This window comes from Rhamphochromis sp. 'chilingali', assembly GCF_963969265.1.
Source record: "Rhamphochromis sp. 'chilingali' genome assembly, chromosome: 12".
Classification (NCBI taxonomy): domain Eukaryota; kingdom Metazoa; phylum Chordata; class Actinopteri; order Cichliformes; family Cichlidae; genus Rhamphochromis; species Rhamphochromis sp. 'chilingali'.
In genome coordinates, this window is record NC_137939.1 from 1601558 (window position 1) to 1615361 (window position 13804).

Here is a 13804-nt window from a genome sequence, read left to right on the forward strand (position 1 = left end):
CCTTCTGCACTGCAGATGTAATAACTTGAGGTATAAGGACCAGGGAGGGAGTGAGGGGGCAGTTCAATTACAATTTCCTCCCCCTCCCCCGGTCTCACTGTCTGCCAAGTAATTCATTTCAGAGGCAATTACCAACAGGGCTGCATCCCAGCCCAGTCGTCTAACTCAAATGGATGAGCTGTCACAGCTGGGGAGGGGCAGGTGGGTGCCTCAAGCTGCTCCACATATACTAACAAAGAACAACAACAACACACCCATGGAAAGCTGGGAAAACACGCGCTTCAAAGATGAACACAGTGGCACGTCCACACAGATATCTAGTTCCATATCTAAATCCAGAGACGTCCCGGGGTGATAACCATTAAGATCACAGCAATCTTTGATAATTATGATCTATGAGGGGGATCTCTTTGTATCGCCCACAGATTAGCACATTGATTTTCAAAAACAAAAACTGTTACACTGGGTTTTTTTCTCTTTTTTTTGCAGGTAATAATAATAAATAGATGTAAGCCTTGTGAGAGCACTATCAGGGGTTCATCTTCAGACTGACTGATACTGTTGTTTATGGTCACTTTATTGATCATAGCTCCTTAATTGAGGCACTGAAGCGCTTCATCCCTTTAATGTGGTATTATAGAACAAATGTACAGTAGCTGCATGCAGTCCTGACATTTATTTCTCAGTTCTTTAGAAATAAGATTTTGTGAGGCTTGTTGCCTGTGATAAGGGAAGAGGGAGGGGGTGCAGGATGTGACTGCTGCCTGCCTGCTGAATCAAATTTAACTGTAATGGAATTATTGCAATTACCCAGCCTCCCTGCAGGCCCAGCCCAGAGTAAGAAAGCAAAAAAAGGCTAACACACACTACTTTATTCCCTGTTTTCCTTCGTAAGGATGCTCTGCAAAATTATTTCAAAATATCTATGTGAAGTTCAACAAAGAAAAATCTTTGTCGTGGCACAAACAGTCATTCCTTGCTAGTCTTCTGTGACAGACACAGGGTCAAACCCATTTCACTTCCTCAAAGTTCACATGAAATTGAAAAAAGGAGGGTGGGGGGGGGGTGCTGATAATAAAAATGAAATGAAATTCACCTCTCCTCTGAAGGATTGACAGAGGACGATATAAATAAGGGTCAAAATGATACACATGAAGCACAATCCATGTCTTCTTCAAAATAAATACGAAGAATTTTGGCTTACGAAAGACCTTCTGGAACAAATTCATTTCGTAAGTCGGGGGTCCACCGTATATAACAAACAGCGTGTCACATGAGGACATGTGCATTCACTGACATCTGCAAACTGCACACACCCGCAGCGTTAAAGTAAGTGAAACTAATTTATTATCATCTCCCAGTGATGAGGCACACACACACACACATAGTTAAAACAAAGATTGAACAGCGCATTAACATACTGTTGAGCAGTTGATGACTTCCTTTAAAAATCGAAATAATGAATCACAACCTAAAGCTAAAAAAAACACGAGTTGCTACAGTGTGCAAAACTTGACTAGCTGGTTATTGTTGGTTTGTCAGTGTTGACTGATGGATACATGAGAAAGAGGGAGATCTGTGGTTGTCTGGAGACCCTGATCAGGCAAAATAATGTCAAAGTAAATGCTTTAGTATGGATCTGCTTCCAGCAAACTCAGTCCACAGCATGTGGTGCGATAGTCTGTAGGCTACGAGGGGAAGCAGACAGCCATCCACGCCCGCTGTAGCCGGGAAAACCGATCTTGAGGATTAAAATGAGCTGCAGCTCTGAAATTCTTCTTGGTGATTCGTTCTATCTGATATGAAATCATGTGCAGTATGAGGATTATGTTATGGTGCTAGCTCAGGTTCCCTTAGAATGGTATGGAGGTTAGAATCCAAGAAGTTACTTTACTGCAAGTGTAAAGAGCTCTAAGTCCATAATAATCTGTAGTTGGCTTTGAGGTAGATGAGCGTCTCCAGGTTCTTTGGTAAGACACAGCCTCTCTCTGGCAGCAGGAAGCGTCCAGCTGTAGTGAAAATGCTCTCCACCACAGTACCACAAACAGGTATGGTAAAAGCTCTCTTGGCCACCTGGGCAAGCAGAGGGAAGTCAATAGCTTTACGTCGCCAGTAATGCAAAGCCTCCTCGTCTGTGGGTTCCTCACGTAGGTAGATAGCCAATTCCTGTTCTAGGCTCTTGGCCTGTGTCGTGGGTCTCTGCTTGATGAAAGAGAACAACTTGCAGGGCCGAGAAAGTGAGGAGATCGGTGATGGAGCTGGGGCAGGAGGAGTGTGGGACTGTGGATGAAGGTCTGTGTTGAGATTTACGGGGCTGGAGGCTGTGGAGTGTTTGGATACCTCCTCTATGATAACTTGTCTGTGCCAGTCAGGGTTACTGCTCCAAGTAAGTTTGAACTGGGGGTCCAGGGTGGTGGCAGTGATGTAGAGGGGGTTCTCCAGGATAGGGGCAAGGAGACGCTCTACAGCCTGGCTGAGGCCCACAACCAGGGAGGGGCAGTGGGGGGTGGACGTCTCGGACAGATGCTTGCGGAGGCCGAGAACACAAGGCAGAGCGAGACTGATAGACACATGTCTGTCCGTCTGTGCGTCTGCTTGTCTGTCTCCGTGCACCATATCCCAGGCCTCAGTGAAGGGCTCCAGAGTGTCCGTGAACTCCCTCAGCAGGGCTCTCTCTGTACCACCCAGCCCCAGTTCCCCTGGACCGCTCATCTCCTCCAGGAAATCCACAGAGTCCAGCAGCCGCCGAAGGACCTTTATCAAAGCAGACAAATACATAAAGATTATTAACGATGCCAACCAAGACTGTGGTCATATCTCAGTGTCATAATGTAAACCTTGAATTAATGGTATTATGCATTTATTTTGCTAGCCACACTTTCTTTGTGCACCTTCTGCTTAACATACTGCTCATGTTAAATGTTTGAAGCTGATGCAATCTGTTTATTTGGTGACATTACTAATATGTAACCCTAACGTTAACTTGCCTTAAGCTGAGCAGCCCAGTCTTGTGCTGCCTCTGGGAAATTTCCTTGTCCCCCCATCATCAACCCTGGACCATCGAACACTTGGCTGAGCTTCTCAGGTGGGACGGCAGAGGTAATGTAGTTGTAGAAACAGGCTGCCTTTGCCAGTGTGGACGAGAGCTGTGGACAAGAGCGCAGCCCTTCCCTGACACACTGTTCAAGAGAGCGAGAGAAACAGTCCACCCGAGAAACGCCCAAACCCTGCTCCCATGTGTATTCCCATTCTCCTTCTTCTCCAGCGTCGCCGTGGCCATTCCTGATCTCTTCTCGCTCCACATTGTTACTACCGTCCACCTCTTCTTCATCATTTCCATCTTGGCCGTTACCGAGAGGAGGTGAAAGCAGAAAACCGGGAAGGCAGCATGGCTTTCCGCTTGTTCTCGTCGGCAGGAGAGGGTCTGCCACAACACGAAATGCTCTGCCTGACACGCCATGAGAGTGACATACTTCATCAAATTCGGAAAGTATGCGATTCCCAGAGCTGCCACCAGTCAGTGGAAGGCACGCCAGGAGAGATGAGCGCATTTGCCACTCAGATGTAAGAAAATGGCAGGTGACACCAAGGTACCTATAGAGAGAGAGAAGTGGAGTCTTCAGTAAAGGGATTCAAACCAAGTTTCCATTTTGTAGTTTCTGGCTTGTTTTACCTCCTTACCCTGAAGTGACTCCAGATAATCCTCCCCAGAGATCCAGGCTGAGGCTAAGGGCGTGTGCTGAGGCCAAGGCCTGACGGGTGGCCAGCTGGGCCTGGTAGGCGTAGGCTGGAAGAAGTTGGCTTTGGATGTAATGCTGGGGCTCAGGGGTGTAACGTGGCTCCAGGAGCTGAAGCAACTCTCTGAAGCCTTGATTTTCCACTATGGACACTGGCTGGAGATCACGCACGATCATCTTAGCTATAGCCTCAGAAATCAGAACCTGTAGTTTAAAAAGAAACACCACAAATTGCACTTTTTAAAAATAGCTAATGATTCTACTGCAATGTCTCAATAAATCATCTGTTACATTTGCAACATTGCAAGCTCCAGCGCTAACGGGCTACAACACACCTGACGTGGATCATGTCTGTCAAATTTGGTCACCCCTCCTCCAGAGCCTCCTCCTACTCCTCCCTCAAGAGTTCCCATTCCTCCAACAACTCCACTTGCTACTCCTCCACCTCCTCCTCCCACTCCAGCACTAATAGGGAGTGTGTAGCGGGTATTCCCTCCATTGGCGTTGAAACTGTGCAGGGAAGCAGAGGAGTAGCCCTCTCTCTTCATATCCTTCCTTTTGACAAAGTCATCATACATAGCCTGGTGCTTACGCTGAATGGAGAGAGACAGAGGAGCATGAGGTTGTTATAGTTCATTTCTATACCTCTACACAGCATGCTGAGTACATTTCTGCAGGAGATGATAAGGTATAGGTAACCCCCATCCCTCCCCTCCACTCTGTTTCCCCTTGCAGAGAAGCAACAGACTGCCTGTACAGTCAGGTTTTTACAGCTAATCCTCCAGAGCTGTCGTAGAGCCAGCTGCTTCTGCTGCTCCTGACAAGAACAAGATGAGCCAGATGTTAACAGCCACATGCACAATTTTATTCGGAAACTGTTACCTTAAGGTGCGTTACGAAGTTGGACGTGACGCTCCGTTTCGCCTGGATCCTGGTGCCACAAGCCTTACAGTTGGACTCGATTTTCCCATTTTCCCCTTCGAACACAATGTTAAAGTAATCCAGAATAGAGACCTTGGAAACTGACGCCATTGGAGCAGACAGTTCCTCCGCTCCGGAGTGAAATCAACTTGCAATCAAGGGCAATCTGAGTCCGAGGTATCAATCTCACCTCGCCTCTGATCATGAGCGCAGGCCTGAGTGTTTACTTCTCAGTCCCTTATCACACATCACAAATGTTGCTCCCAGTTGCGCAGACAAAAGAAAAATTGTATTTCGAGCAGGAGTTGCGTCGCTCGCACGTCCAAAATCGGACACGATCAGGCTGCACAGTCTGCTGCGGATGTCTGGACACATCAATAATAACACTGAGGCCACATCCGTTGTTTCTGCGCTCCCATCCGTCGTTCGGACGCAAAGCGCTGCGTTTCACGGAGGCATATAGGGAGTATTATAATTGGACCAGGAAGTACACACAATAAACGGGACTTTCGGTTCCCATTTCGGTAGTTCCCGGTAATGTTCGGCTGTCCCCAGTGAAACTGCTGGCGTCGGAGGGTGGTGGCGCTCGGTCAAATGTTTTCAATTATGCTCATGTCGGTATGATAACAGCCAGAGTTTCTCCGGATGTACAGCATCATTTCCCAAAAATGTAAATTAGGTCTGCGTCTCTGGCTTGGTAATAATATAAATAGAAAACATATAAATAGAAAACACTCATACTGACTTGCACATAGCATCGTGTCGTGTTTTACATATGAAACATGGTGGGTGTGAAAATTCTGAGCGCATTTTAAAGACAATAAATCACGGTGACTTTTACTTTCCATAATATTTAGTAAACACAACAAAACACATCTTTCAGCTTTTCGTGTGTTTTTAAACGAGGTTTTGCGGAGACGTGGGATGTAAATGTGTGTTGACTTGTTGTTAGGCTATAAATACAAGACACAAAGAGGTTCAGACATTTTTAATAGTGCATGATTGAGGTATATTTTTTAATTTAATGTGATTTCATTTTCAAAAATTGTTGGTTCATTTGTATATTTCATGTATATAATTACTCGATATATTTTTACATTTTAGTATTCAGCATTTTTGGGCTCCACAAGCAATACGTCTGGAAAGAAAATGCAGAGAATATACTATTTCTAATGTATTTCATCAAAACGAAAACAACATCTATGAAACATTTCCACAAGCTGCCAACCCTGAACTTTTTTTAATTAATGGATTGTGTTTGATAAAATAAAGTTACACTTTTATTGACAATTAATAAAGTAATTAGTTACAGCACACACACAAAAACAGGCAGCCTTATGCCAAAGCACTGCTTGCCATTTATTGAAAACATTTAAACAGGTTCTGCTAACATTTTATGATTTTACAACATGTGTAATAAGACCATTTTCACAAACACATCCATCTCAATTAAAAGGAAAAAAAGAGATGAAATAAATAAATTACCAATGATTTCCACAGAAAGCTTGAACTGCTGGGATCTGCTCGTCCAGCTCCACCAGGAAGCTCTCTTTTTAGTTAACGAGCCCCTGAAGCATCATCTACTGACTGTCCTTGGCTGAAAGCTGTTTTTTAGCCTCCTCCTGCTTTGACTCAGCAGAAGTATTATGTCTGCTACCTTGTCCAGCTGAGTTGCTGAGCCTTTCCCCTGGAGTGTGCTTGTTTTGCAAGCTGTGTTTCAGCTCCTGTCTGGCGCTCAAAACTGCAGCCTGGAGTGCTGCGATCTCAGCAGACAGTTCTATTACTGTAATGACAGAAAACAACAATTAAATTGGTGAGTGGTGGAGCAGCAGAACAGCAGGAGCTTTCTCCTACCTTCAAGAAATATCTTTGCCCATATCCAAATTTACTTATGCAACAGAAGCTGTAGCCATCGTGCTGTGAGTATACACAGGACTCTGGAAACCTCTATTCATATCTAACAAGCTGCACAAAGCAAACCTTGATTCATATGCATATGAGTTAAGGTTTGCATATCTAGAGTCTTGCATTACATGGTAATAGACACAATAATAAAAAAGGCGTTTTATGTGCTGCAGATTATATTGCACGTGTTCTCTTTATGTTTTTCAGTTTTCCTGTGTTTGATTTCTCTGTAGCATATTTTTTTCCCTAAAAGCTATTCATGCATATCGTCAGTTTTGTAGATTTGTTTATTTTTTGTGTTTGTGGTTGCGATCTCTCTAGCTGCATTGTTTTGAGATGGCAATACTGGCACATATGGATCAAATTCAAAGACTGGTTCATCTGATATATGTCCAGAAGTAGTCACATGTTACTCCACATGGTTCCTGTTATACTTCTGTGAAGTCAACCAGCTGGGACACATGTGTAGTATAAGGTAATTTCTCTGCATTCGCACGGACCCTCGTGCTCACCATCCGATCATGAAATTTCCATCTCAGATGACAGCAGACCCTAGCCTATTTGCAGACATTGAAAGTATAATCTCATCCATAGTTGAGGCAGAGTAGGTTTCACCTGAAACCATAACACTAAGATGTCCTTTGGCATGTAACATACCTTGCTTGAAAGATGATTGTGCATGTTTTAGAGACTGTGGCACCAAAACTCCAAACCACTTCAGTGGGTCTTGCTGAGGATTCTGGTCACGTTTTCCAGCTGGAGCTTTCTCGCTACCAGTGCTCTCGCTTTCCTCTTTTTCTCCAATCTCTCTTTTTGGTCTGTTTCTTCTCCTGACACCTTGTAAATCAAATAGTGTCATCAATAACAGAGTTAATAGTAGACATCAACGACACACATCTTTAATACTGCATCACCTTCTTCTTGAGGTCCTATATCCTCTATAGCTCTCTGATCTTTTCCAGACTCTTTACGACACGTTTGTGTACATCTTTCAGTGGTGAATTCCACCTCACCATTGTCCAGTGTCCTGTTACATACAAATATACGTTTTAAAAGAGCCTTTTAAACAAATTAAAGTGATCAACAGACTTTTCGTTTTTCATAAAAATTACTGCTTCCTCACCTAGTTTGAACACAGACTAGTGGCTCAATCTCACTTGCATACTGAAGTGCAGAGACTTGTTTGTTTCCCATCGTATATCGTGCCTTGCTCATAGAAAACCACCCCTGAGGGGAAAATGGTAAAGTCAAATTATACAGGCAGAATGTAAAAAAAGAGCATTTTTATTACAAACCTTTTTTGCGTAAATTTATTTTTGAAAATCCTTATATGGCTTTTTATGGAATTTAAACACAGTCAACATAGCCCTAAAGTCTGTTAATATACCACACTAAGATATTTCCCATTATATAACACCTACAGCCCAAAATGCCATATACATTTTGATTTATTTTCTATATTTTTACCTACAGATTCTTAGGGAGCAAAAATTGAACTTAAATGTCTGATGTTGGCTATTTATCAACAAGGACACTACAGGTACCTGCTCTATGAGAGAGTTGAAAGTGGCTCGCTTCTCCTCCAGTAACTCCAGCTGCTCCATGAAACGAAGCAGCTTTTCGTCCAGTAACAAAGAAGATTCCTCTGATTCTGACACACCCATACTCACTCTCTGCGCCAATTTAAGCCTCCTTCGCGGGTAGTCTTTACCGCTATTTTGATGTACAACGTTTGAGTAAACCGAACAGAATCTGTTGAGTGCTTCCGTGTACCGTCACGTGACACGTAACCACGTGGTATACATCACGTGTTCATATATCAAACGTACAGAAAATACTAATACCAAACATATCGCTAATACACTTTGTGAAGTGTGACTTTGAATCATTTATGAGTCCTGGAATCCTATGTACTGTTATGGAAATGGACTCGAAGAAACGCTGTACGAAAGCAATAATATTGAGATATTGTTAAGATTACCCTTCCCATAATTTTTTGTTGCTGTTTTACAGTCACTGACTTTCTAAGTCATTAAGTAAATTGTCGAATCTCATTAAAGTATGAATAAAAAACATTTTGTTCCAAATTTGATAAAACCATAAAACCAACATAAAAAAAAAAAACGAAGTTCCCATACCGGGAGTCGAACCCGGGCCGCCTGGGTGAAAACCAGGAATCCTAACCGCTAGACCATATGGGAGCAATAACAACCCTGACTACATATCTATAGATGAAGGATATATATGGAACTGTGACTTATTTGTACATATATTTAGTATTTAAGTGACATTTAATATTTACTACTGTTCCTCCTTTTTGTAGCTTTGACAGGTACCATCTGAAGAACTGATTAAAAAAAACAGCTTAAAAAAACTTCAGCTAAGATGAAAACGACTCTCAGTATTAAAAAAGAAACTATTTATGCAGGACTCACATTAGAATATTAATTAATTAAACTATTTTTAACGGAAAGCAGATCCGCACACGGTCACAACGTCACTTTAAACAGCAGTCGTCTGCCGCGAGACGTCAAACCACTCTTCGACGACGCAGCTCACACAGTTACATATACGCTTCTGCTTCACTGTTGAGCATGTCTCCCAGTAGCGCGCCGTGATCGTATAGTGGTTAGTACTCTGCGTTGTGGCCGCAGCAACCCCGGTTCGAATCCGGGTCACGGCAGGGATAAAACCCTGGCACGGCTTGGGACGACTCTTTTCTTACTATGCCGTAAAGAGCAAATTTTGTTTCGTATACTTTAAAGTAAAAATGTAAGGTTTTTAGGGTAATTACAAGTCTTTCCTTTAACCTATTTAGACCAAATGATCATCGGAAATCACATGGGTGCACTCCACGTTAGGTTTGTATATTTAAGAGGGCTTTACTTCAGCTACATTTTGTTTCTCGTCATTTTCAATTTCAGTTTCTCGTCAATTTGTTTTAACATGTTTCAATTTATTGTATCTATTTATTTTATCGTATCTCATTTTAATTTTCTTTACGTATGCTATTAACATGTACAGCACTTTGTGAAACTCTGGTTTTATGTTAAAGTGCTTTAGAAATAAAGTTGGTATGGTATGGTATGGTATTTTCAGTCCATGCGAGTGAAAGGTTAACTGTAAATATTTCCTTACTAAATCATTATCAGATGGAGCATCTACCGATTGAAGGCCATTTTCTACCCTACCCTAAAACATTGTATGACTTTCGCCTTGAAAAAGAGGGCTGATCCCTTTTCATTGGTAGATGTCATAGACAACGTCCATGTTCCGAGAGGAAGAGCCAATCAGTGAGCCAGTAGATCTCATGTGCAATAGCTCTATGCTTAAAGATGTTTGATTGGCTGTTGTGATCCACGGGTAACGTCCCCCAGGCACGGAGTTCCTCGTTTGAGTTTATGTGCGCGGGTATGTTAGATAGCAGTGAATCTTTGACCTGCTGTGTGTTAGGTCAAATTACCTGTGGAGCTGAACACCCATTTGGTGGCATCTACGGTAAGGATAAAAGCACACCGATGAACTTCACACATAAAACGCTACACTTTTAACTCTGTGAATTAACTAGAACAGAATGTAATATAATGTAATACAGAGAATGTTTAACTCTACACTTTTAAGTCTAGTGCTGATTATGTTTCTGTATTCAAACAGATAATGGACTCCTCTGAAGCATCTCATCACCCTTACTGGCCTCGGGACCTTTCAATTCCCACTTATGTGGCCAACGATCGGTCGATGTCAGAGATTCTGGTGTTTCTGTTTTCTGTGTCTGGGCTGTTTATGCTGGTGACCTGGCTGATCACCGGCCAGGCCACCAGCAGCCTGGGCGCATGGAGGCGCCTGGCTGTGTGCTGGTTTGCTGTTTGTGGCTTCATCCATTGTGTAATCGAGGGCTGGTTCTCGCTATATTATGATATAATTCCAGGAGATCAGCGCTTTCTGTCACAGCTGTGTGAGTACTAACGGAGAACATGTGTTTAGAAAAATGCATAACCTACCTGTCGTGTGTGCGTGCGTGTGTGCGTGTGTGTAAAATCTGGTCAATGTGTTTTATGTTTTTCTCTCACAGGGAAAGAGTACTGCAAGGGAGACAGTCGATATGCAATGTAAGCTCATTTCTGCTCTCAATTTTGTGCATAAAAATGATTTTAAAAAGTTGCGATTGATGTTTCTTTTCTCTCTAGTGCTGATAACTTTACTGTTTGTATGGAGACTGTGACTGCTTGGTTGTGGGGTCCATTCAGCTTTTGGGCTGTTTATGCCTTTTTAACCAATAAGCCCTACAGATTTCTCCTGCAGCTCATCATTTCAGTAGGTAAGACGGGACAGAAGCTATCTTCATGCCAACCTCAGGTGGAAATAAATTGTTGCTTAATTGTAGCTTTATTTTGTCTTCTCACGTAATCTGACTCAGGCCAGGCATATGGAGCGGTACTCTACTTCTTCACAGAGCACAGAGATGGCTACGCCCACAGCGAGCTGGGACATCCAATCTACTTCTGGTTCTACTTTGTGTTTATGAACACCCTGTGGATCGTCATACCGCTGGCGCTCATTTTGGATGCATGGAAACATCTGTCAGCAGCCCAGAGGCAAACGGACAGCACAAAGTCTCAGAAGAATAAGAAGAACTGAGTGTGTGCGTGTATGGGAGGGGGGGCATTTAATACTGCAACATTACATCTCTATCATTATGAGACTTTGCTGACATTCATATTGATAAAGTAATAGTTCCTTGATTTTTTTCTTTTTTTTTACTTGGCAACTTCTTTTCTGAGAAGAGCAAAATAAGCGTGAGTGTGCTGGGTGAGTGGGGTCCTTCATGATACAGGTGTCCCTGTAGAGCTCAGTCCAAGAGTCAGTCATTTATCAACAAGTGTCTGTAGGATCATTGTGTTGAAAGCAGATGAGAAGTCCACGAAGAGCATACGGATGTAGGAATGTTTCTGCTCTATGAGGGTGAGGGTGGTGTGAACCACAGAAGAAGAAGAGATTTCACATGAACCAAAAATTACCAGTATGAAAATTATTAGCCTGCTCTGATGCTAACAGTGAACTGTGTATCCTTTTTGCTGGAGTCATTTCTTGTAGCCATCCCAACCTCCTTCATATTTGATCGATTTGCAGTTTACAGTGTATTAGCTGGAGGAGTTGTACAGGGAGATGGCCACGGACAGGAATCATTTCCTGTGTGGTTCAGTGGTGCTTTTTGGTAATCTCAGTCTCTCAATGAACATGCTCCTGTGACCAGCCAGCATGTCATGGACTGCGTGGGAGGTATCCAGCATTGTCTTTATCTTGGAGAGCATCCATCTGAGCTCCATCCACACAAATTACTCTCCATGCAGATCAGTCAACCTGCTGCCCAGCACTTGGAAACGCAGTGAACACTTTGTAAGCATCAACGATTGCTTTTCTCACATTTAAACCGATGCTTTCTCAAGTGGCAGCTCAAAACCTTGCTTAGGTTTTTATAACGTATGTAAACTGGAAGATAACCCTCAGTTTTAACTTGATTTTACAAGCTTTGACGTTAACAAAGTTAAAACACATCATTGCTCAGCAGTGGTTTGTGTTGTGGCTAGATGGGTAAAAAAGTTGATCCCAGTATTTTTTTTACCCTGAAATAATTATCTTTCTTAATGTAATTAGTATGTTTAGAAATGCTATTGTGGAGGTAAACACAGACGACACGAGAGCTCTCGATTCTAACTCCTGCTTTATTCCTCACCACACAATGTCTTTGCGAACATTTTGACAAAAACTTTAAATTTCTAATTTTTTCACATGGAATTGTCTGTATTATTTCTTTGTCACGTGGCCAACATTATAGACTTTAGTGGATTACACCATTTCCAGCTCATAATTAACATTTGGGGCTTATGCATGTTTGAACCAAACTGACTTCACATGTGACTGCAGCGATTTACTTATTTAAAGGCATTCGCCTCTGAACTCGGAAGATAATTAAAACCAAGCTGAAATAAGTCCACGTTCTACTTAACGAGAATGCATAATGTAGGTTTGAGTATATTCACGTGGGTGAAACGGAACCATACAACTGAGGGGCTAAATCACGTCACGTATTAAACTCGACGAGTTAAGACAGGCTAAGCTCTTCTCAAACTAATCACGCATCAGGAATGAAAACATCTTTTTTTGCCTTGTAGCCAATTTAAAAGTTTGTAGACCCTGGTAACCTTCAACACCGTGTGCCGAAATAGCTCAGTTGGGAGAGCGTTAGACTGAAGATCTAAAGGTCCCTGGTTCGATCCCGGGTTTCGGCATTTTGATGCAACCGTGTATTTGGGTGTGTCGGCTTTCCACCCGGCGGGGAGTAAAACGTACAAGAACGTTTTACCGTTTTAACCCTTCACACACGGTTTGTGTCAAATGTGACCTAATTGTACATTTGACAGCAGTAAAAATACCTTAAAAATGTGAATCTATTAGCCTGAAATGTGCTGCAAACTGTGTCGAGGCTGTTTAGGGTCAAATTCAAATTTTATTTGTCACGTACACAGTCATACACAGTACGATATGTAGTGAAATGCTTGGACAACTGCTCGTGACCTAAAGAAAACAAAAAAAGGAAAGGCTATGAATAAGATAGGAAATAAATATGAAAAATTAAAAAGGGTAAATTTAACTAGGAAGGAATAAAATATAAATTAAGGTTAAAAATGAAATAACTGTACAACACAAATTAGAATGAAGGGTAAATTTAACTGGGAAGAATAAGATAAAATATATAAATTAAAGTTGAAAATAAAATAACTGTACAACAAAATACACAATATAGAACTATATAAGAATGTATGAAGAAATATAAATAAATATATATATACACACACACAATAACAGCAGCTGTACAAGTATTAACCGGAAATGAAGAATGTAGTGACCAGTGTTGTGCAATCCACAGTCTTGTCAAAGTTCACACGGAAGTTTTTCTCAGTGTTGCCAACTCCTCAGTAAGGAAAATCGCTATTGGCTGTCCTAAAAGTCGCTAGAAGTCGCTAAATGACGTCATCGCCTAATTTGCATAATGGGTCATGCTAATATAACTGTTGGAGAGAGAAATAACATCGTGGAAGAGACATAAAGTGAGCAAAAACGTATTAAATGCAGTTAGAATTTATTTATAACTACAAATTAAATTTATTTTAGCAATTATTGTTTTTTAATGTCACAATTCCAACCCTGCTCCTTTACCCGGGCTTGGACCACCGCGGTAA

General features: G+C 42.1%; 3 protein-coding genes across 3 annotated transcripts; 1 reads left to right on the top strand and 2 right to left on the bottom strand.

Annotated features, from left to right (window-relative positions):
- Positions 1–85: 85 nt before the first annotated feature.
- LOC308407108 (zinc finger BED domain-containing protein 4) lies at positions 86–5248 on the bottom strand. Its single transcript, XM_080898558.1, has 5 exons — positions 4620–5248; positions 4073–4330; positions 3682–3941; positions 2988–3594; positions 86–2754 (listed from the first exon to the last, which is right to left on the bottom strand). Exons 1-5 carry the CDS (start codon positions 4767–4769, stop codon positions 1912–1914), a joined length of 2118 nt encoding a protein of 705 aa, XP_080754684.1. The 5' UTR covers positions 4770–5248; the 3' UTR covers positions 86–1911.
- Positions 5249–5637: 389 nt separating this feature from the next.
- On the bottom strand, positions 5638–8335 carry vma22 (vacuolar ATPase assembly factor VMA22). Its single transcript, XM_080899068.1, has 5 exons — positions 8108–8335; positions 7687–7790; positions 7478–7590; positions 7221–7400; positions 5638–6441 (listed from the first exon to the last, which is right to left on the bottom strand). The coding sequence occupies exons 1-5, from the start codon at positions 8225–8227 to the stop codon at positions 6239–6241; spliced, it is 720 nt and encodes a 239-aa protein (XP_080755194.1). The 5' UTR covers positions 8228–8335; the 3' UTR covers positions 5638–6238.
- Positions 8336–9920: 1585 nt separating this feature from the next.
- Positions 9921–12554, top strand: ebp (EBP cholestenol delta-isomerase). The gene is made up of 5 exons (XM_080899393.1): positions 9921–10061; positions 10218–10518; positions 10636–10672; positions 10751–10881; positions 10981–12554. The coding sequence occupies exons 2-5, from the start codon at positions 10221–10223 to the stop codon at positions 11199–11201; spliced, it is 687 nt and encodes a 228-aa protein (XP_080755519.1). The 5' UTR covers positions 9921–10061; positions 10218–10220; the 3' UTR covers positions 11202–12554.
- The last annotated feature ends 1250 nt before the right edge of the window (positions 12555–13804 follow it).